Source organism: Micrasema longulum, unplaced genomic scaffold (assembly GCF_059751315.1).
Source record: "Micrasema longulum isolate JH-2025_06_02 unplaced genomic scaffold, ASM5975131v1 h1tg000471l, whole genome shotgun sequence".
NCBI classification, from domain to species: Eukaryota; Metazoa; Arthropoda; class Insecta; order Trichoptera; family Brachycentridae; genus Micrasema; species Micrasema longulum.
The window spans coordinates 42,567-65,165 of NW_028277669.1; the positions used below are offsets into that span (position 1 = coordinate 42,567).

Genomic DNA, 22,599 nt, shown 5'->3' on the forward strand with positions numbered 1-22,599 from the left:
CTGTCAGCAACGTAACCGGTGTGCACAACACAACGTGCACTGTGCGCGTGAGCGCTTTCCCTGTCAACCGCTCCACGAAAAATAACATAACAGCAAAACAAAGAAATATAATATCTTCTTATAATATATTCAGGGTAGAGTAAAAACAGTTTTTACATTAGTAGCGAAGATTGTTTTCGATAAATTAAAAAAAATAATACAACATTTTACTTGGAGGATATAGTAATTCTGCTTAATATGACATACTTCTTTTGAAATGAGAAAAACCGTATTTATGTTAATTATTTTTAGAAAATACAAAATATAGGTAACCCAACCCCCGTTGATCGCGACTCCGGCGAGTGCGGATTCGTTATAACGCGATATTTTTCGCAATGTATTGACGTTGGAAAAGAAACTAAAAATAATTAAAATGATGGAAAATGGTGGGAAAATTGCAGTTGCAGGTGGGGATTTCAAATTGCCCGAGTCTACAGTGCTATCAATTGAAAAAAGCGAGAAGAAATTGTTTTTAAAGCAAGCAATGGTTGGTTTGATCGGTTTAAATAACGATCAAACTTGCATTGCCTTAAAATGATTGGCGAATCGGCTAGAGCAGACATGGAATCAGCTGAAAAATATCCGATAGAGTCCCGTGAAAAATCTCCCGATTTGCTTATCCCGGCCATGTCCAGAACGTATCCCCCGCAATCGACGGGGGTAACCGTAACATGTATAATTTATTTGGTTTTATAAAAAAAAGTTATTTATTTTCAATTTTACTGGAATTACAGTAATTATAGAAAGGAAACAAACATTTTCGATTTTCTTAAGATGACGTATTCCTCTTCTTTGCATAATTCGCAGATGAATACTTTTGTTTTAGATGGTATGTCAGCACACAGTGTGTGGCACCACCTTCCACATAATTGACAAAAAACCCGAGATTATCCTGGTTTTTTATTTGCTGTACAAATCATTGCAATCAATGCATGGTAGATCATCATCTTGGGTTATATCTTCACTGGAAACCTAAGACAAGTCAGAATTTAGCGGATCTTAAAGTTTGACTGAATCTTGAGACGAAGACTTGAATCCCTTAAAATAAATATGTGTTTATGTTTTTCCTTTTTTAAAAAAAAATGTTATTACTATTTTATTTTATTTTTACATCTGAGTATGTTTTTCATTCTTTATTTCCTTTCTCAATTCTTAATTACTCTTACAAGTTTTCTTCATTTTTAATATTATTTCCATTTGTAAATACTCACTACAAACTACAAACCTTAAAATATATTTTTTTTTCACTTAAATTTAAATTTTTAAACAACTTTCATTTATGTTTTCTTTTTCCTTCTCTTTTTTATACTTTCATAATTAACATTAGATTCAATTGCTTTTTAATATGGAAACTTCACTGGTCCATTAGAATTAAGTCCAATTGTGTAAAATATTAAACTTTGTAACTGTACTGTATGTTTCCTGAATAAAAGAAAATAAAAAAAAATAAAAAAAGCTTATCTCAGCTTTGCATTCTGGATATAGTGCTGGTTTTAGTTTTTTTTTTTTAGTAATAATATTACCAAAAAATGAAATAAATCATTTAATTTATATACCTACTGAGTTAATTATCACTAGCTTATTAAAAATAGAATTCACCGAAACATTTATGCACACTCCATGATAAGCACTGTTGATTCTTGGAACTACATATTTATTTGAGTCAAACTCGGATTTTTTGGTGATTGAAAATGCATATTAAAACCACAGCTAATTGCGTTCCTCATTAAGGGTTCTTTTCTTAGAAAACTCAATTATGTTAATAAAATTTGAACATAATAAAATAATGTTTCCTATTTTATTGTCTTGTGCACTGTTAGATATTGCAAATACCATATATATATTTTTTTTTTCCAACAGGTATCTGAAACAATACTTGAAGAAGATGTTGGATATTGTTTGAACGTAAAAAAAAAAGAAGACGACAATACTCATTTTAGTATTAGTGGACGAAGAATAATTGATTTAGGGTTTTTTTTTGAAAAATTACAAGAAATCGCAAAACATGACAATGCTTTACAGTGCTCCATTATAAATTTAAAGTTTAGATCTGAAGTTAGGAAAGGTTTTTATAGCACATTTGTTGTGAAAAGTGAAATGTGCAATAGAATATTTTCGATACATTCAGATCGTAATGAATCAAATAAAATTGACATAAATCACGCGATAGTTTCGGGAATTATGAGCATAGGTAGCGGATTTTCTCATCTAGAGGAATTAACATCGGTGGTAGATATTCCTTGTATGCAAATTTCGGTGTTTTGACTTCAATAAATGTTTTTTTTTTAAAGACATAACAAGTATATTATATTTTACTTTTATTATGTTGTTTGTGAATAAAGTGTAGCTTTAACAAAAAATATGTTAAGTATTAGATAGAATATGTGTGCTTTTATTAATAATTAAATGGTATTTTTTACTTTCTTTTTATCAGCAATAATATATTTGTTAATGTAATTGGATATGTATCTGGATAAATAATAAAATATTTACTGATGATAAAATATTGTTTTCTTTTTTGTATACTTTTTATGCATTAAATCGTATCCACCACATTGATATATTAAGACTAAGGAATAAATAATATTCCAAAAACGATGTAAAAAAAATAGTTTATACGAAAATTAATGATAGGTGAGAACAAATTTATAATCCAAATATAATAAATAAATTGAGCCGTGAGTCCGTACTGTAACATAATACATATTATTTATCTTGCAAAAGTAATTATAGTTTTCAAAAGGAACTATTGGAACTCAAATTCAAATTCATGACCATGCAGGTAAAAAAAATCTCATTTTTGCGGGTACTTAGCGGGCATACTGTATTTAACTTTACCCAAGCTTGACTCACCCGCGCGCACGGACAAATATATTGCTGTCTCTTTTTAAAACTCACTACCGTCTTAAAACGAAAATGAAATTGTGTTTGGCTGGATGAACCGCCTTAAAACTTAATGTTCGTGAACGCTCCTAACATTTTTTTTCTTCTCCTTATATTTTTTCGTATGTCATTTTAGACAGGCGCCGTGGCGCAGTTGGTTAGACGGCCAACTGTGAAACTGGCGTCGCGGGTTCGATTTCCGCCAGTTACAAGAAGAAAAAAAATCCAAGAAATATTTTTTTCTCAATTGCTCTGGGTGTTGTGGTGTGTTTTTCATTACCTCCTTCCATATCCTCTCTATCCCACCTGCTGACAAGTCTCAAAATAGAGGCGTAGCGGATTATTCCTTTGGAATAAAAAGACCATGTCGTTTTATCCAGGAACGTATAGAAACAAAATGTATACGTATTATGTTAATCTAAAAATCTTGACACAATCCTTATTTCTTCACATCGCTGAAAGTATAAGATCTACTCAAGGTAAACATGTAGTAAGACTTAAATAATCATAAACCTGCCATATGATATTAATTCAAAAGTGATAAGGAAAAATGTTTTTTCAGTGCGATTTTGACCCAATCAACCCAACGCATTTGCGCGCACCATCCTCCGTGTATGTTTGTATTATTAGCGATATCTGTTTGCGTTGCTTAAACTATATTTAACGGTTCTTAAGTTAATTTATATTACCGGTATCTCATATTATCAGGTGTGTCATCTAAAGCGAAACTCCCCTACAAGTTTTACTCATATATAGATTGTATCAATTTCTTACAGAAATTTTGACCATTTGTGGATTTCAGAATTTTACAAGTTAGGGTGGCAAAACGTATTTTATTAGGGGAGTAATTTTAACGCCTTCACGGACCGCGACCTTTTAATTATTTCATTTATGCTTATGTAATTCAGTGATTCAGATGGTATATTCATATATCTACTGTTGATGTTACTTTCAAAATATTATTTAGTATTTTTTAAAGTTTTGTAATTTTGAAAATACTCCCCCAGTGACGTCACGTGTTTTACTCGGTGAGTTCTTCTAAATGGCGAGTTCACGGAAACTGGAAATCTATCGCCATAAATCTATCATAAGTTGATTCACAAGAATTAGTGACGTCGTTCAAAGTACAGTAAAACTGCAATTATGTGTATTAATGAGTGCCAGATATTACTGCTTTTGAAATACCTAATACAGCGAATTAGAATCACATTAAAAACTTTAACATGTCTAGCAAAATTAACACTACTCAATTAAAATTTAAAACTAGTTTTTTTATTTCCTGGTGACTGGAGTTCATTTTGAATGCGCTAATTTTTACGGCGTGTAAGTTTTTTTTTTCTTATAAAATTTCCCGTAGTCCCTACTAAACTTGTAGCTTTCTCATGACAAGAGGTAGGCTATAATGTTTGTTTAGCACTTTTCCATCGGGTTGACCGTATTGATGATACGGCGATTAATGTTATTCCAGGTATAATTCAGTTCAGAGTCCTCAGCCCCTGCAGACGCCAGTTCGTGAAGCTCACACACGCGCTGCTCATGGTGCTGATCGTCCCGTGCACCGTGGTGGGCGTCATGGCGGTCAGCGAGTACCACAAACTCAACAAGCCCCCCATTCTCGACTTCTGCACCCTCCACAGCTGGATGGGCGTCCTGGTGCTCGCATTGTTCGCCTTTCAGGTCCTGGCTCATGAATCATTTTAATTACGCAGTAGAAACAATTTGTTTTAGGACATGTATTATTTATTTCATTATCGGTAGTCGGTCAGAGACGAGGTGATCTTTATCAGTGGTTTTTTTATTTGTATTTATTTGTCAATAGACTATTAAACTAACCTAAACAAATATGTACAGGGTGTTCTTTAAACCCTGTCACATCCGAAACCACGATGATCAGTATGAGCAAGAAGACATATTGGCACATTAAAATACATTTTTAGAACGAATAATATTTACGTTTATTTATGAAAACTTAATTGGTCTTTTTATGTTAAAAAATTTTTGTTTTTAATACTGATTTTGTATAACTGTATGTTTTCTAAATAAAATAAAATAAAATAAATAAATATTATATATATGTATATATACGAGGCCACGCCCCCTTGCTTCTCCCCTGCAGAAGTAAGCAACCATTTGTTTTTTTTATTATTTTATTTTTTTTAAATTCTGCGTTCTATTTTTTTTTAAATATGCTAATATGTCTTCTTGCCCATACTGATCATCGTGGTTTCGGATGTGACAGGGTTTAAAGAGCACCTTGTATATCGTATTATCAGCGCTATGATTTTTTAATGTTTTGTATTTCTGAAGTTAATTCTCGTGTGACGTCTCAAGTTCTCTTCCGCTTCTTCTCGGTCAGTTATGCCTAATGTGACCATTTATTTTTGTCCTCGAAACGGGACATCTAACAATTTTTACGTAATAGCACGAGTATTCATAATGTGAACATTTATTTTTGTCCTCAAAACGGTAAACCCAATATTTTTTACGTAATAGTATGTGTATTCAAGAAAATGCGTATTTTTTCATAGTTTTTATTTATTAATAAAAAAAAACAGGAATGTTAACGAAGAAAAGAAAAGAACAGGAATGAATAACATAAATATCAAAAATTTATGTTTTTTTATATTTTTCTGATGAACAAATTTGACTGAGTTTTCTATTAAATAAGAATGAAATTCTTAGCAAGATTTCTTAAGTTTGATTTTAATTAACAACATCGCTTTAAGAACTGCGACGTCCAATTGCGTTTTTTCAGTCGTCCACAACTTGTTCATCTGTGAAAAAACTATTTCTACGGGTGCATTAGTTCCGGGCAGGCATGAAATGTATTCAAGACGAAAGTTTTTATGATTTAAATTGTTGGTGCGAAAGTGTTGGAACAATTCCACCCAACGAATTTCGTTTGAAACGTTCCCAATGTTCCATTTTGTCACTTTTTGCGGTGTAATATAGTCAGTAAAAAGTGAATATTCAGCAAATACTTCTGTCTCTCAATGCCAATTGATAAATCCCCCTTGAAGCAATATATCCATTACACCTTGAACTTCTTCCCACGTAGGTATTCTGTTCAAATCCGCCCATTTCAATAGTCGGCCTCGTGGTGTAATGGTAAGCGCGTTAGCCTGCCATGGAAGAGGTCTCAGGTTCGATTTCCGACATGGTTGATACGAAATATTTATTTAAAGGGGTTTTTTCACACTAGAATATTTCATAGTCCCTGGACTGGTACCTGAAGCGTAAGAGTGATCATCTTACCTTCATGTAACATAAATGATCAAGATACGCTGCGATTGGCATACCAATTCAGTGCCCTATGCACCATTAGGTGCGGAAAGGGAATGATGATGATGATTGAAATATTTATTATTCTTCAAAGAACAAAGTCCACTGCTCCAAATATTCTTTGCTTATTTGATATAATTCAGCAGCTGTAGTTTTTATTTGTTCTTCGTCAACACTTTGAAAAAACAAAGGTTACCGTGTGCTTTCTTTTTGAAAACTCGACATTTCGGCGTCCCGAAGCTGCGCGTGGGGGACAACGGGGATAGGCTACGTAAAAACGGGACGGTCCCGTTCAAAACGGGACGTATGGTCACGTTGATTGGTCCGTTGACGGTAAGTAAGCCGGAAATTTTCCACAGCTCTCTTATCATTGGTTGAGCATATTAATACAAGTGACGTCGTTCAAAGTAGTTCCTTTTTATTAAAATATTTTTCCGTATATTTTCAAGAAACTTTGCCGTATAATTTAATGCTCTAATTTTCACCGCGCGTATAAAAAATATTTTTTGCACCAAATTTCTCGCAGGACTGAAGTTCTTCATTGTATTTGGTTCACATATTTTTACTGTATAATATTTTAATCGGGTTGTGGTCCCGCGGCTAGTGTTGCAGACTCGCGGACCAGAGTTCCGAGGTTCGAACCCCACTATTTGACTCCAATTCTCTAATAGTGAGTTATTTACAACTCGTTGAAAATGGCCCTAAAAACCGAAATGTTTGGGTAAATAATAACGCAAATGTTTCCTTTAAAATATATACATATTAATGTAAAATGTACATAACATACGTCAATTTGTTTATGTACAGATGGCGTTCGGTGTGGTAACCTACCTTATCTTAAACTTGGTGAGTAAATCAGAAGCCACCCAGAGGTTCCGGCTTAGGATGCTGCCCCTTCACGCCGGCACCGGAGTCGGCTTGTACGTGCTGGCGGTGGCCACGTGCGTCACGGGGCTCAGTTCGAGGGCCTTCTCAACTTTCGGGTTCGTCACTCATATCCTGTATTTTGGCCATGCCTCGAGTGTTGATAGTTCACCGACAAACACTGCTTTTTCGATTTTCCCCTATAAAAAATTACCGATTTAGACAACTCGATTTTTCCGTTTAAAAATTGTAATATTTTGATAATACTGTAGCACCGGTCATGCCTTCTTAACGTGTGCGTTCAGTCAATAGATTGGATGGAACCAATGCGCAATGCTTCCACAAATATTTTACTTCTAAACAATTAGTACCAATTATTTTTTTATACAATGAAATCTACTAATCTTTTTATTAACCACAGGAAATATTTTTCAATTAATTTGTCGTTAATCGTAGCGATCTGAGATTGGTTCGATGTTCATTCATTAATAACTTCTAAAAACTTGCGGCAAACCTACACGCAACCTTTGCCTTTTGCTTTTGAAATAAAATTCATCGCGCTCCGTCTAATTTTGGAATAAGGAACTGCTGGTTTCTAGGAGGCGGTTGTTCTGAACCAAATAAGTCCGCGTACGCGCAAATTGATATCTTACAAGTTCCGTGGAAGCAGTTCTAACAAACTAATCCATTTTTATTTTCCATATATTGTGACTTGTGACTGTTTCATAACAAGTTTGGCATTGGAATCGGTTGACGCAATGGTATTTTGAACTATGAAATACAACATTATGCTGACATATGGCACAAAATTACCTTTTAGTTTATTTCAAAGCACTTAACTTAAATTTGTGTGCAAACGTGCAATGGACGGTTTCGTTCAGCTCTTGCGATTCTCAACCCCAGCACCTACGGCCTGTTGTATTGCTGTAATCTGTAGCTACCTTCGTGGTCAACAATCATAGAATGGTTTTCTCCGTATGGGCAAATCTATAAGGTTATTACTCTGAGAATATAGCCCTGTTAATTTCACCTTGTAATCGGGAACCAGATTTGGTATATTACCTACCTAAATACAGGTGGTGACAGAGACTTTCAACTTCCAACAGAAAGTTGACCAAAACTCACGTGAAAACAAATGCCTTTAAATATTTGATCAATGCGAGTTATGCTATTTTCAGATCATACTACGAAATGGGCAGCGACGAGGGGAAGACAGTCAACTTGTTGGGGGTACTGTTGGTGTTGCAGTGCCTTTGCGTGTCGTACCTGGTCGCGCGGCAGAAGTTCCGGGTGTGTCCCAGCAGCGAGGACCGGATCGCGGACCCGGAGGCCGCCAGGAGGGCGATATACCGGGAGCTCAGGAAGAAGGCGGTGGGCAAGGATTGCCCGAGCGGCTTCATCCCCTACTGAAGTATAGAATCCGCCGAGATGCTCTAACTCTTAAAAATGTATACATTCTAAGCTCCAACTCGAAAAACATGCGTGTTATTTTAGTGCCATTTTGCCACAGGATTATCAATAAGAGTAATATTGTGGAATCGAATATAGCCGAAATTTAAAACCTAGCAATTATTATCGAGGAGGGGCTTCGGGCCATTCGACTACCTATTTTATATGTAGGTAATGATAATTAAACAGCAGTCTCGCGGTTCTAGAGACGATCCAATATGCACATATTTTCACGTTTCATACAAATATCTCTTGATGTTCCTTCACGCAGACTCAGAAATAATGAAATTCTGTTCCTCGGTCATCATAAGACTAATTATGGTTTCCATGCGCCTCTACTCAGAATGATTAGATTTGTAATCGAAAATGAAGATATGAATTATTTTGATTGTAAATTGAGTTTTTTTACAAATGGGCTGAAAAAATATTCCCAATAAATTTACTGTATATTTGTAGAATTAACCTGGATTCCATAAAGCATGTCTAATGTATTAACTTGTCTTGTTGTATTGATTCTATTATTTGTTACAGTATTATAATTGTTTTTCGGTATATGATATGTTTAAATTGGACATTGTCCGTAAATTTGTTAAATGAAAGCAGTGACCGACCGATGTTTTGGCCAATAAAACGCCTTTCGGCCGCGGTTGACATAAAATATTTAAATTTAATACCAGTAAACATGCAAATAGGAGCGAATGTTGGCACCCTACCAAAGCTCAGAGCTCGAAACTTCCGAGTTTTGAGAGTAAAGTGTTTAAGGAGAGTAATAAGACATAAGATGGTTCGATTTTACAACTAACATTGAAGTCTGAGAACGGACGCAGCAGCCTCCTATAACGAGCGTCTCGAGGATGCGGCGGTGGACTTGGCTCGGACACGTGCTGCGCATGCCTCAGGAGAAAGACTGTTCTTTAAACCTGCGGGCTCACGCCGTCCTGAAAGGCCGTCGATGACGACCTTTCGACTTTGTTCGGCGGAACTAAAGGGCGCTGGATTGACGTGGGAGGAGGCGAGAGTGCTGGGTGGCTGGCGATAGCCTCTCCCGGAGGCAACCAGTGATGTCCACATCAATACCCTAGTTATATAGGGAAATAACTCAAAATCTAAAATTTGGAGTCAATGATGCTAGATGGTAAAGAAACACCCCCTTTCCATATTTCGATAAGAAAATAAGTTAAATTTTACTAGGGAACATTATCATTAATATAAAAAAGTAATACATAAATTGTAAAATAACAAATAAATAAAATAAATGTAGTGCCGTCTAAAGTAAAGTCTAGTGCCAACTCTAACGTATGAGAGCGGAGTATGGAATTGGAAAAGTAATGACGAAAGTAGGTTAAATGCTGTCGAAATTCGATCCCTCAGGCGAATGTGTGGTAAAACGATGTATGAAACCAACGTCGAGATCCGTGAACTGTGTAAGGCTGAGACTTGCATTATCGACATAATCAAGAAAGGGGTGCTGCGTCGGTTTGGACATGTAGAGCGAATGGACAGCGAAAGAACGGCTAAAAAGATCTACCGAGAAAGACATGGCACAATCAAGTAAATCAAATACTTGGAGATGGACATGTCAAGAGTAGAAATAATCGGCGTGCGCGCATGAGAAGATGTATGAATGTAGAGAAAGCGAGGTCTGTATGCAAAGACAGAGTAATATGGCGTTCTATCCTATCTGCTTCGGTAAGGGGAAACGGCGTGATGGTTTGTTGTTGTAAATAAATGTAGTTTATTCAAAATGAGGTATTTTGAGTTATTTCCTTATAGAACATGCCGACATATCGACATGCTTCATTCAGGAGCGGATGTTCAAAAGAAGAAGAAGAAGAAGAAAAAAAAATACCGATTTTGTTTTTGTTAGTGCGCACACTGATTATTTTCTTTAAAAATTTATATTACGCACTCTTCGCATTCGTAAACAAAGGCCATTAAATATTTGAATGAACTGTAATCTGTTCTTTGTCAGAATTTATTGCACGTTAGAAACATCATTTTAAACAATGTACATATTTAATAAAATTAATGTTTGAAGAACTAACTTTGTGGTTTCCTCAATAGTTGAACTACGTATTTATTTTGTGTCAAATCAATAAATTTAAATGAAATTCGGAACACGACTGTTACTTTGTAATTTTACGCTTTGACAACGGGACGGTTGTGTACTTTACTTAATTAAGTATCCATCAACACCTGTCAGCATATAAATTCTTTTTTATTATTCACATAATAAATACGCAGGCAGTTAAATCAATGAATTTATATTATTACATCTAGTTTTCACAAGTTAAAAAAAGAATTAATCATTACCTGCCCATCATAATATACATCGGTTCTTGATATTTTTTCACATAACGATTATGTATTCAGCATAAATTATTATTGTAATTATCATTTAAAATATTTAAAAACAAAAAAAAAAACAAAATTATTCAAGTAAAAATTTTAAAATGTATTTTCAACGATTTTTATTGCTGTGAAGTGTGAAAATAAAGATTTAAGTAAATATGTGTTCTTAAATTAAATAATTCTATCACTATTGCTTTCTTGTCTTCGTGGGACTGTTACAGTTTAGTGTTCAATGGACCACATCGTGACAGTGAAAGTAAAATCAAATAACGCAATTATTACAACACAAATCTCATCATGCTCGAGTGATATCGGTTACCTACCAACATTATCTAAATTAGTTACTATTCTTATGCAATACTTCTTGTTCGGATATTTAAATAGTTGTGGGATTTTGGTGATTGAGGGTTGGAGCTCCTACCCCAGTTGGAGATGAACAAGAAATGAGGTTGGTATTCAAAGGTGTATTTTATTACATAGCTAATAAATAATGAGTTAAATTATGTCGCGCGAGTGTTGCGACGATGGTGTGATGAAGTGACTGCACCTGGACTACGTGCTGGAACTGAAGATTCGGAGGTACGTTGTTCATATTCGTCGTGATGACTTATGATGGATGTCTCGAAATCTGTTGATTCATTAACTGAGTAGGCATTAGAGTCTGTTGTTTCCGTGTCGCTACGACATTTTTTTCAATGTTCTTCTTTAAAAGATGTAGGTATCTTTTGATCCTGAAAGCAGAGAAAAATCGGATGGATTGTTTTCCAATTGCTGTGTGGTATAAAAAGTTTTGATGAACGGAATAACTGGCTTATCATTTTCAGAGTGTATTTAGATTGAAACCCCCATCAGATTTTTAAATCTTTGGCAAAAATCTGATTTATGGGCCAGTTTGGACAAAACATCCGGTTACCTCGTTTAAAATCATGTTTTTGTCGCTTACTCCATTTTATTATATATTTTCTACTTTGTTTAAGGAGCAGGTACTTGCATTTCCTTCGGGTCGCCTGATGTATTCTTTTTCTGTTGTCTGGTTTTTGTCTTGGATAATGTTTTTTCAAAGTAGTATGTAGCGACAACCCTAGACGTGGGCAAAATTGGCAAAACACTAGCTAAGAAATCTGAGACAATTTTACCCACTTAAATATCTATTGTGTTTGTTCAAATAGATATACAGAAATACTTTCTATAGCGTTGTTATTATTTATGCAATGAAATATATAAAACTTACTTGCCTCGTTTCAACACAAACTCTGCAACAACAAAAGTTTTGAAACTATTTATAGATATACAAAAACAGACCTTCAAGATTAACTTCAAATTTCAAGTGATCAACTGAAACTGGCTGTAAACTGAATATTTCGTTTTGCCATGGAACTATCAAAATATACTTAGGTACCAAATGTAATTCTAATGATACCAGTAACATTTCTTACTTTAATACATGATTTTACTAAGGATTTCGGCAGTAGGCAAAATTTTCATAGCTGGGCAAAATTGTCATGTTTGACGGTACTAAAAATTAATGGAGAATCTGATAGGTAAGAATGTAGATTTTGAATAAAAATATTATTTGATAAACAAGAACGTGGGTTATTCCATCAAGTTCTCATAAATACAAACTCCCCCTTTTCTGCGAATCACATGGCACTGAGTTAAAATACACCACAAATTATTATTTTTATTTATTTGCCTATATCTACTTACCATTAAAACAAAAATATTATCTACTTACTGATCTCACTTTTAATATGTGATAAATAAGTCCGTCAGATGAGAAAAATATATAGTTTTAGGACAAATACATTTGATGTATTAGTAAAATCAAAATAAATTCGTTGTTTATTTTTTTATACTATCACATCATAATTCTAAATAAAAAATAAATAAATTAATTATAAATACCTGTCTATCGTGAATTAGGAGAAATTAGTGAATTGCGAATGAAAGTTATTACAAGTACCAAGTAAAAAAAGTTGCATTTTTTGCCGCGCTTCATTGAAATTGCCACAATATTTTTTCTTGTCTGAACTTTGAAATCAGCGGCGCCAGTACTTACTTACCAACGCGGAAAATGTAATTTTATCGTTCTAGTAAAGCGCAACACTCGACACGTAGTTTGACGTATGGTTCTATTTGACGTATCTCCCAGTTTCGGTTTACATTTTTCTAACCTATATAGCATAATATACTAATAGTCATAATTTTATTTATTAAATACACGAATGGGTTTAAAATGTCGCTGTTAAGTGGGATTAACAGGAATGTCCTTCTTTTAATATTTTTATTCGTCGCCAAAGTCAGCGCTTGGGATAATGACGATTTTGAAATATTTGACGTGGTTGAGGAAGTTGACAAAAATTTCTACGAGCTTTTAGGTGTTTCTCAGGTTATAATACGTTTAATATTTACAGTGCCTTAAAGTATATTGAAGTGAATAGTGTTACTGACTACTTTTTATTTTCAGGATTCGTCTTCGACAGAAGTTCGAATAGCATATCGGGCGCTCACTCTGAAACTTCACCCGGACAAAAATGATGCTCCAGATGCGGATGTTCAATTCAGAAATCTCGTTTCTGTGTACAACATATTAAAAGATCCAGGGAAACGTGAAAAGTATGATTTGTTTATAATTTTTGTCCCGCAGAATCTTTTCTTTTTAAACCTTACATTTTTCAATGTTTAATTCATCAAACTTCATGCGCCAAATCTCGCTCGTGGTTCAATATTTCCTTTATGCCTCTTATCTTTCCTTTATTATTCCAATTTCACAAATCATTTGCACTTCTGCTGGTTCAAAAACCGGTACAGCTGTTAAGTGATTCATCAGTTGATTAATTCTCTTTCTAACTAAATAGGGATAATACCTAAAGAAAAATAATAGTTAATCGTTTAAAAGACGATTTGCCAAATAACAATTTAAATTTAATTTTTTGAGGCACCTGCCTTATAATTTCGTTATGTTTAATTACCTAATTGTTAATATCTTAAGACAATACAAAACAATTTATACAATAATCTCAAAACTTATGTTGAATTTAATTTAAGTTTAAATAAAAAGATAAGACAAAGTAAAAACATTTCCAGAAAAAAATATTGTAACTTTTGACAACCATTTTTTTATTAAAATAAGTATAACTATTTAATTCAATTCAGTATTAGGGTTAAACAACCTGGTTAAAATGAGAAGTTAAATATTAATTCTTTCAACGCTACTTAGCGGTAAAAATAAAAGTGACCGACTGAAACAAGATTTTCATGCAACACCGAAACTAAATTTCGGCCTCTGTTCTAGTTTCTACTGAAACTGAAACTCATTTAAATAAGTTAAAGTCACTATAAATGTTAAATAAAATACTCAATGAAATAAAAGGAATAAATTTAACGTGACAACTAACTGCATTCACCGGCTGAAAGACGAAACAAATTAAAGGTCACAGGTCACGCGGCCGAGTCGCGGGCCATAAATACAGCCTAACGTAATTCGACACATCCAGACCGCAGGTTCCGGCTGAGCTGAAGTTCGAAGGCTAAAGCCAAAACTTATTTTATTGGCCGAAACCCAAACTTCAGTCGGTCACCGATAAAGAATATTTCCATAAAATCTTCATCATAAAATGTACAGATGTTGCCCATGAGGAAATTTGAAATAATATAAAAGCACGCTTGCGTTGACTAAATATAAGTATTACTCCTGAAAGTTGTGGAGATATGGAAATCACAAGCATTAGGCAGAATAGTGAATGTTACACACTGTGTAAACTGATATGCTAATGACATCATAAGACCCGTAAATGTCTATATTTTCACATTCCCCAATAATTCCTTCGTCTCAATTGAGATATCGCTCTCATTTCCTGGACTTTTCTGTTTTTTCACCACGGACAACCTTAGGAGAAAAATAATTAGATAGCGCAAAACTAAACAACTCGGATTATTTCTATATTTTTGTACTTTAAAAATAGCAACAGAGGAAGTTAATTTATAGCTAAAACTGAATTAGTATTGATTTATTTTGTTTTATTTTTTCCTTTTACAGATACAATGAAGTCCTCAAGAATGGGTTACCAAACTGGAGGTCCGCAGCGTATTACTACCGCCACGTGCGCAAGATGGGGCTCGCCGAGATGAGCCTTATTCTATTAGTAATATTGACCATCGGCCAGTATATTGTTGCATGGGCGAGTTACGCAGAGAAGCGCTACATTGCTGTAAGTTAACCGTATTTTATATAATTAATTAGGTTTAAGAACACTATTTATACTATTATTTCAATTTGAAATGCTTTTTTACAAAAATTTATCATTTATTCCATTCATAAAATTTAAAATCGAATGAGGAGGTTCAGTGGTTTTTTTACTAAACAAAATAAAAAATTACATCGTATTTTTATCACTATGATTTTATAAGTTTTGTAATTTTAAAATTACTCCGCCTGTGACATCACGAGTTGTCGTCGGTGAGTTGTGCTGACCCTATTGCTGTCAAAATACACTGAGAAAAATGGTTACCCGGAAACCGGAAATCTATCACAACAGAAAACAACGGTATAATTGATTGGTTATTGTTCTCAAGAACCTGTGATGTTTTGAAGTAGTTCATTTTTATTATTTTTTTTCATTCATTTTCGAGAAACTTCGCCATATTCTATGCGATCAACAATCGGGATTTAAGTGCAAAAATTTGTGTCAAATGGCCTTCAATATTGTTATAGATGACTGGAAAGAGAACATCGATAAAAATAAACATGTAATTCCAGTATTTTTAGATTTTAAAAGAGCGTTTGAAACCATCGACAGAAATAAAATCATTAAAAAAATATATATATTGATATTGAAAATACAGAATTAAAAGGTTTGAAAATTACCTCAGCAATCGTATGCAAATGACTAAAGTAAATAATGAAACGTCGGATCAACAAAAAAAAAATTTGAGAGTTCCACAAGGATCTGTTTTGGGACCACTATTATACATTTTGTTCATCAATGATATGAGTTTGAAATTGTCTGATTGCCAAATTCGACTATTTGCAGATGATACGTTAATTTATGTAACTGATAACGATTATGATTCAGCAATAAGGAAAATATATGCAGAATTAAAAACAGTCTCCAAATGGCTTAAAGCAAATAAGCTAAAACTAAATATAGGAAAAACAAAATGTATGATAATGGGTAAGAAACACTGTTTTAACAGTGATGAATTAGATGGAAAGGTTCTTGAGAATGTTGAAAGTATAAAATATCTAGGAGTTTAGATTGTCTCTAAATTATCTTTTACAGAAAATGCAGATGCATCCGTATAGACGAGTAAGAAAATCGCAAAGAAGGTATCCCTATTAGGAAGGATAAGGAATAAACTAGACCTTAAAATCTTTCTGCTGATATTCAAAAGTATTATCGTTCCCCACATTGATTATTGCTCCAGTATTTTATATTTAAGTAATGAGGGAGATCTAAAGAGACTCCAAATAATACCAAACAAAGCAATGATAATAATATTAAGATGCGGGAGATGCACACAAGTTAAGAAAATGATTTAACTTCTAGATATTATGACAATTGATCAAATAATCAAATTCAACGTTTCTAATGAAATTAACTAAATTATTGTAGGAATGTTTCCGAGATATTTTAGAAACAAACTAAAAAATAATGAGTTCTTTCATAACTATGCAACAAGAGGATCTAAAAATATAAGACCAGAAAATAAATAAAAAGCTACGTTCCAGAACTGCCGCATGTACAAGGAATACAGTTTGTATAGAATAGTTCCTCTAATAGCGATCTTACTAAAAGCAATGTTCCTTTACAGGTGCAAATGATGGGTACAAGACGCAAGAAAGTTCAGAAAAAGGGAAGCACTAAGACAACGGAATACGATGTATCGGAGCTGATGGCGGAGATTCCATCTCCCAGTCTCCGGGACTTACTCCCGTGTCAGATTGTCCGATTGTTGGTCGCAACTGTGATATTTATTCCATTCATCCCTATGAAACTATCCAAGTTCTTCGCAGATAGGAAACAGAGACAGTTAGAAGAAGAACAGAGGTAAATACATGGGAAGAAAGGTGGCATGCCTTTTTATAAAACAACAAGTTGGATTTTTTTCACTTTGTTATTCTTATAATTTCTTCAGTGTTTATTGTATCAAAAAGCAACCCTCTTTAATTCCTAATTTTTATTTTAAAAAATATATTATTTTATATTTAACCCTACAATGCACAATATCTGCTACATACCGATAATCGGTGTACAAAACTGATTTAAAACACGGTTATCGCTCGGCGACTAGTTTATTATATTGTATACATACTAGCCATTATAATTTATTTTTAAAAGTCCCCACCAAGGTAAAATTTTTTGATAAAATTTGAAACAAAAAGTCAGTTGCATGTATTCTGTCAAAAGTGTAATTTATTTGTTTTTTTTTTAAGATTTGAAATTATAATTGTTTCCGCAACTTTCATTATTATATAAAAAGATGTTCGCAACAATAGTTATTTCTAGTTTTTCTTACATTCTTACATTTTTTAACCTTTTAATGCCCGATGTAGCATATTGTCCACATAAACTAAAATATGAACTTAAAACTGAAAAAAAAAAGCTTTTTTTTTCACCATTTTTCCCAGTATTAGCATCAAAAAACTTCCATAAAAATATGTTTTTAGTTAGAATTAGAAAAATTGGGTATTGAGGGGTAAAAGAAATAAAAATATATAATGCAATTTTCTGAACAGGACAACAAAATGTCTCCATTGTTGTGAATATGGAGTGTTGATGTTTTATGTATAGTAGATTAAGTATTTTTTGTCTTTGTTTTCTATCTTTGTTTTTTTTTTTAAAGACGCTAAATATTATTATTGTCTATGAAACTCAACTTCTGTTTATAGCGGAGAGCTGAGTTGTTAAATAAGTCAAGGTCGTACATCTTCTCAAATTTTGAAAAATTACTAATTGCTCTTCCTTATAGAGAATTCTGAGCTGCTCTGGTGTTGCGTTTGTCGTTGCTCAGTAACGTAACATTGACACAATCGATCTGATTAAGAAATAAATTATAAATAAATAATTGATCCGCAATCATGCGCCTTTTGTAAAGGCAAGGTAAGTTTAGAGAACTGAAGCTAGGGAATTTGTATTGCACGTACTTAAGAAATTTATTTTGTACTTTATCTATTAAGTTTATGTAAATATTGTGTTGAGGATTCCAAATGATAAAATATATTACAATATTTAAGCTTGTCGAAATGTCTATAGACATAAGACTGGATTTCACCATCTCGGGAGTCATTAAGATTAACAAATTACAACAGGGATGGAGAATACCTTCAAGAAGGAAATATGAAAGTCTAGGTATTTACAGGGCTTATGACCTGTCACTGGCTGGTTTAAGTGGTCACTTTACACACTGTGTAACATTCACCATTTTGCCTATATTTGAACATACATATTTCTTTAATTCTTCAATCTGTTGAAATTTGTGAAGTAACACAGTTAGTACATAGTGCAGTAACAAATACTTCACAAAATTCAGATGGAAGAGTTGAGGAAATATGGATGTTTAAACATATGTTACAGTGTGTAAAGTGGCCACTTAAACCAGCCAGTGACAGGTCATAAGCCCTGTAGATGCCTAGACTTCTATATTACCTTCTCTAAAATGTTCTCCATCTCTGTTATAATGATCTCACCACAATTATCAAAGATTTAACTCCCTGGCAGGCTCGTGTCTGCTATGTTTACTGAACAGGTATCGCGGGCTAATTACTGCACTAGGTGACTTCAAAATCACCATTTGTAAGTTACGACGTGTCTATTTGTCATATTTTCCACTAATCATGAAAGTAAGTTCTGTTTAATAATCGAGTATTGTTTCGCTACAGAGAGGAAGAGGAGAGACAGCAGCAGCTGCGTGAAGAGGAGGAATACCTGAAGGAGAAGGAGGCTCGGGCCTCGCGGAGGCGGCGAGTGGGCTTCGTTCCTCCCGAGAGGAGCGGTGCGGAGCAGCCTGGCCGTGTGCCGGAGCCTGTGGTGGAACCAGAGACACCGTCGCAGACCAAGGTACTAATATCTTTTTAAACCCCTCATGCACGGGGATTCAATTCCCAATGACATTACTATAACCTTGTGAGTAGTGCAAAAAAACAACTTGGAAAAAGTCTATAATTTTGGATAATTACTTTTCTTCTGAAAATCACAGCAACATGTCGCTCCCCCAAAGTAGACTGTCGTATGTCTAAATTTGGTTGTTTGGAGTTATAAATGCAGTTTAACCACATTTTTTTCTCTTAGGAGAACACTCACGCATCTCTATGATTATTTTTGAGCGAGATATACCACAAACTTCAGTATTTTTTAAAATCAATTGAGTAAAAATCGAGATGTACAATGCAGTAATTATGATGCTCATGTTCTTCTCAAATTTTAAGTCAAATTACCAAAAACCACAAAAAAATACTGGGCATTATAATGTCAATATACAATAAGTTACGAGCATCAATTGATTTTAAAGTTTGTTTTTGCTTTTTAGCAAAATGGCCAGTTTAGACATACCACAGTGCTGGGCGTGCAATAAACATCATTACATACAAACGTACATTAAAATCTCAACACCTTTTCAATTCAACAGTGTTTTATTTATTTGTTTAAGTATTAAGATATTATACATGTTGTAGCATTTTTAAACTTTATCTACACCTAACAATGCACGGAGAATGCATTTGTACAACAAATAGAGTGTATCTCGATTATTTGTTATGTGAATCAAGCGTTAGATTAAAGACTATGATATTGAAGCAAAAAACTCCCTACTCTTATCGACACATTTGGATTTTTTAAATTCATTAGTTTATTACGGTTATTTACAATAAATACCTACATGACTCTTTTCATATTCATGTCCTTAATCAAATCCGAATCCAAACCTACATTTCAATACTAAATGCCGATTGTAACCATCTGTTTGCGGCATCAGGTTCCTGCGGTTGCCGGGGGCCTGTGGACGGATGACGATCTGTCGGAGCTGGTGCGGCTGGTGAAGAAGTTCCCCGGGGGCAGCGCGGGGCGCTGGGAGAGGATTGCGGAGGCCATGGGGCGCAACGTGCCCGAGGTCACGCACATGGCCGCTAAGCTCAAGGACAACTGCTACCGCCTGCCTGGGCAGGAACCCACTGAGGGGGACATCCCCGGCCTTCAGGTCACCAAGAAGGTACATTTGGTTTACATTTAAGCCTTTCAGATACTGTTGGTGTATTTCTTGCGGCATGTATCATTATCGGCAAGAAGTGCAAACAGCACATCATCGGCAACAAGGTGCAAGCTGGTAATCAAAATTGACAAAATTGATTTTATTGATTGGTTCAAATGCTTATTTTGTTAATGACCATAAATTTATTACCGCTCTACCCAATGAATACTTTAAGCTACTAACCTTTTTGATAATATATAACTCACATACTCTGTGAGCACCGCGTAGTAGTGCTGTCACATATGTGTGCACCGCGGTAAATAGTTATATGTACAGCAAAAAATCCATCATTAAAAGATACGTTGTTTCCTGAACAATATTAAAAAACAGACGTGTATTAGTGGCGCAGCGACGACATGTTGTAACAACTATCAATACTATCAGTACATTTGTGCACAGGTGCATTTGTGTTTATTTATTCCTGAGAAATTATCCAGTTCAGCTTTTGTGTATATTTTTAGTAAAATAAATTTCAATTGTTTAAAGTGACTACATCATACAATTTTTATGAAATATCAACATAAGTATAATAAGGCTCAATCGTTTATTTCTGATTAGGTGAAGACGAAAGGCGGAAGAGTTACATCTGCCACGGAGGTGGTGTGGGCGCAGAACCAACAGAAAGCTCTGGAGAACGCCCTGGCCAAGTACCCCAGGGGAGGAGCCTCGGATCGCTGGGAGAAGATCGCCAAATGTGTGCCTGATAAGACTAAGGTACTTTCTATTTCGGCTATCGTAATTTTCTAATTCAATATGAAACCTAACTGCCGTTAAATATTACATTATTACTATTACGCATGTTATAGTCTATTTATGTCGAAAAATGCATCTCTCATCCAAAATATGGGACAGTATTAATTGAAATTAAATCAGTAAAATATTTAAAATTTATTCTTGAAATCTTAAGATAAGTAAATAATTCAACTTTTTGATTAAATGAAATTCTGTAAAGAAACGAGTCATTGAATTCTAAGAACGGTTTTCCAACAAGAATTGTTCAATAAATTTAGTCTTAAAGAGGACCTTGACAAATAATTTCCTCTCTATAATTTACAGGAAGAGTGTATGCTTCGGTACAAATATTTAGTTGAGCTGGTGAAAAAGCAGAAATCTGAAGACTCTCTGGAAAACGAAGATATGGAATCCTTCGAACCGCAAATTTCTTCGAGTGCAGAGCGGCCGACGGAAGCGAACAATGAAGAGTCATCGTAATATTTCATATTTTTGTACAGACGTGCCGGTCGTAAACTCAACATATACATATTATTCACTAAAAATGTCTACTTTAAACTAAGCGGTATCTTTGGATGATTCACAATAAATTACCAAATTATTTAGTTATATTACTTTCACAATGCGAAATTCTGATAATCCAAAAATGTTATTATTTCAAGTTCACTTTAAAGATGCCAGCATTTTTTCAGGAACTAATCCAGTTATTCGCTAACAGATTTGAATGCGCATTTTGTAAACTGATTTACATAATTTATATTGTGACGTGACAACAACAGTATTAATTTATTATCTTAAAAAAACTACCGACTTTACCGGATGCTTCGTCGTAAACTTGTCACAACAATTAGATACATAATGAAAAATGGGATGGAATGTTCGAATCATATTTTCAAAAATTCATGTCGGTTTTGTGATATTGGATATTTTTAATGGCCATTACTTAGAAAAATAATTTGTTTTTGATTTTAAAAACACATTCCTCTTTCTTTATAAATATATTATATTGGGAATACAGGTAAACGTCGTTTTGCGCCGGTTCGATTTATGCCGATTTACAATTACGCTGGTTGGTGCCGGCGTGGGATTGCCCGGTTCAGCCGACACCAGACGATAGTAAGCGCCGCGATTTCAATAGCAGACACACTTTTACACGTTGTTTTATTCTGTTACCGTGTACACGAGCAGCCTATTGTGTGTGTGAAATTGTTTCCGAGTTAGTTTTCGTTTTGTTTTTAAGAAAAATAAAAAGGTATATTTATATTTTTTATTTTATTATTATTAAAATTAAAATAATATTCAAATATTTGTAGTTTATGCAAGTTTATGCATTCTGCAAGAAAGGAACAACAATCAAAGCAAATGAAATTGGATGCTTTTTTCAAAAAAGTGTGAGAATTTAATTTAGTACCGACGAACTGGTGAGTTAGTATTTATTATTAAAAAATCATTATATCAAGATATTATTTTTTATTTTGTAAACTGTATTTATTAAATACATTTATAATTTATTTTGAATATATATAGGATATGTATTAAATAAACATGTTGGATGGTTCTTAAAATTTTGACACGGAACCTAACCTTTTATCTTTCATTATATTTGTGTTCAATTTACGCCGGTGTCTCTCGGAACAGAAACGACGTTTACCTGTACTTTGGAATTTTTGTTCCTGTAAATGTGCTAGTGTCATTTATCACAAGTATATCATTTTTATTTCTCTGGAGTTTCCTTTTTAAAACTTTGTACAA

At 34.0% G+C, this 22,599-nt stretch overlaps 2 protein-coding genes across 3 annotated transcripts in view; both read left to right on the forward strand.

Moving 5' to 3' along the window:
* Positions 1-9,175, forward strand: part of LOC148281304 (transmembrane ascorbate-dependent reductase CYB561-like) — a 21,677-nt gene extending 12,502 nt beyond the window's left edge. For both annotated transcript variants that reach the window (XM_088226906.1, XM_088226905.1), the window contains exons 3-5: positions 4,391-4,599; positions 7,012-7,187; positions 8,247-9,175. In XM_088226906.1, coding sequence (XP_088083032.1) covers positions 4,391-4,599; positions 7,012-7,187; positions 8,247-8,478 — 617 coding nt within the window. In that variant the 3' untranslated portion in view covers positions 8,479-9,175. The remainder of the gene's footprint in view (positions 1-4,390; positions 4,600-7,011; positions 7,188-8,246) is intronic.
* Positions 9,176-12,973: 3,798 nt separating this feature from the next.
* On the forward strand, positions 12,974-22,098 carry LOC148281305 (dnaJ homolog subfamily C member 1). Its single transcript, XM_088226909.1, has 8 exons — positions 12,974-13,258; positions 13,337-13,485; positions 14,909-15,080; positions 16,684-16,919; positions 18,752-18,929; positions 19,843-20,076; positions 20,674-20,829; positions 21,172-22,098. The coding sequence occupies exons 1-8, from the start codon at positions 13,106-13,108 to the stop codon at positions 21,325-21,327; spliced, it is 1,434 nt and encodes a 477-aa protein (XP_088083035.1). The 5' UTR covers positions 12,974-13,105; the 3' UTR covers positions 21,328-22,098.
* The last annotated feature ends 501 nt before the right edge of the window (positions 22,099-22,599 follow it).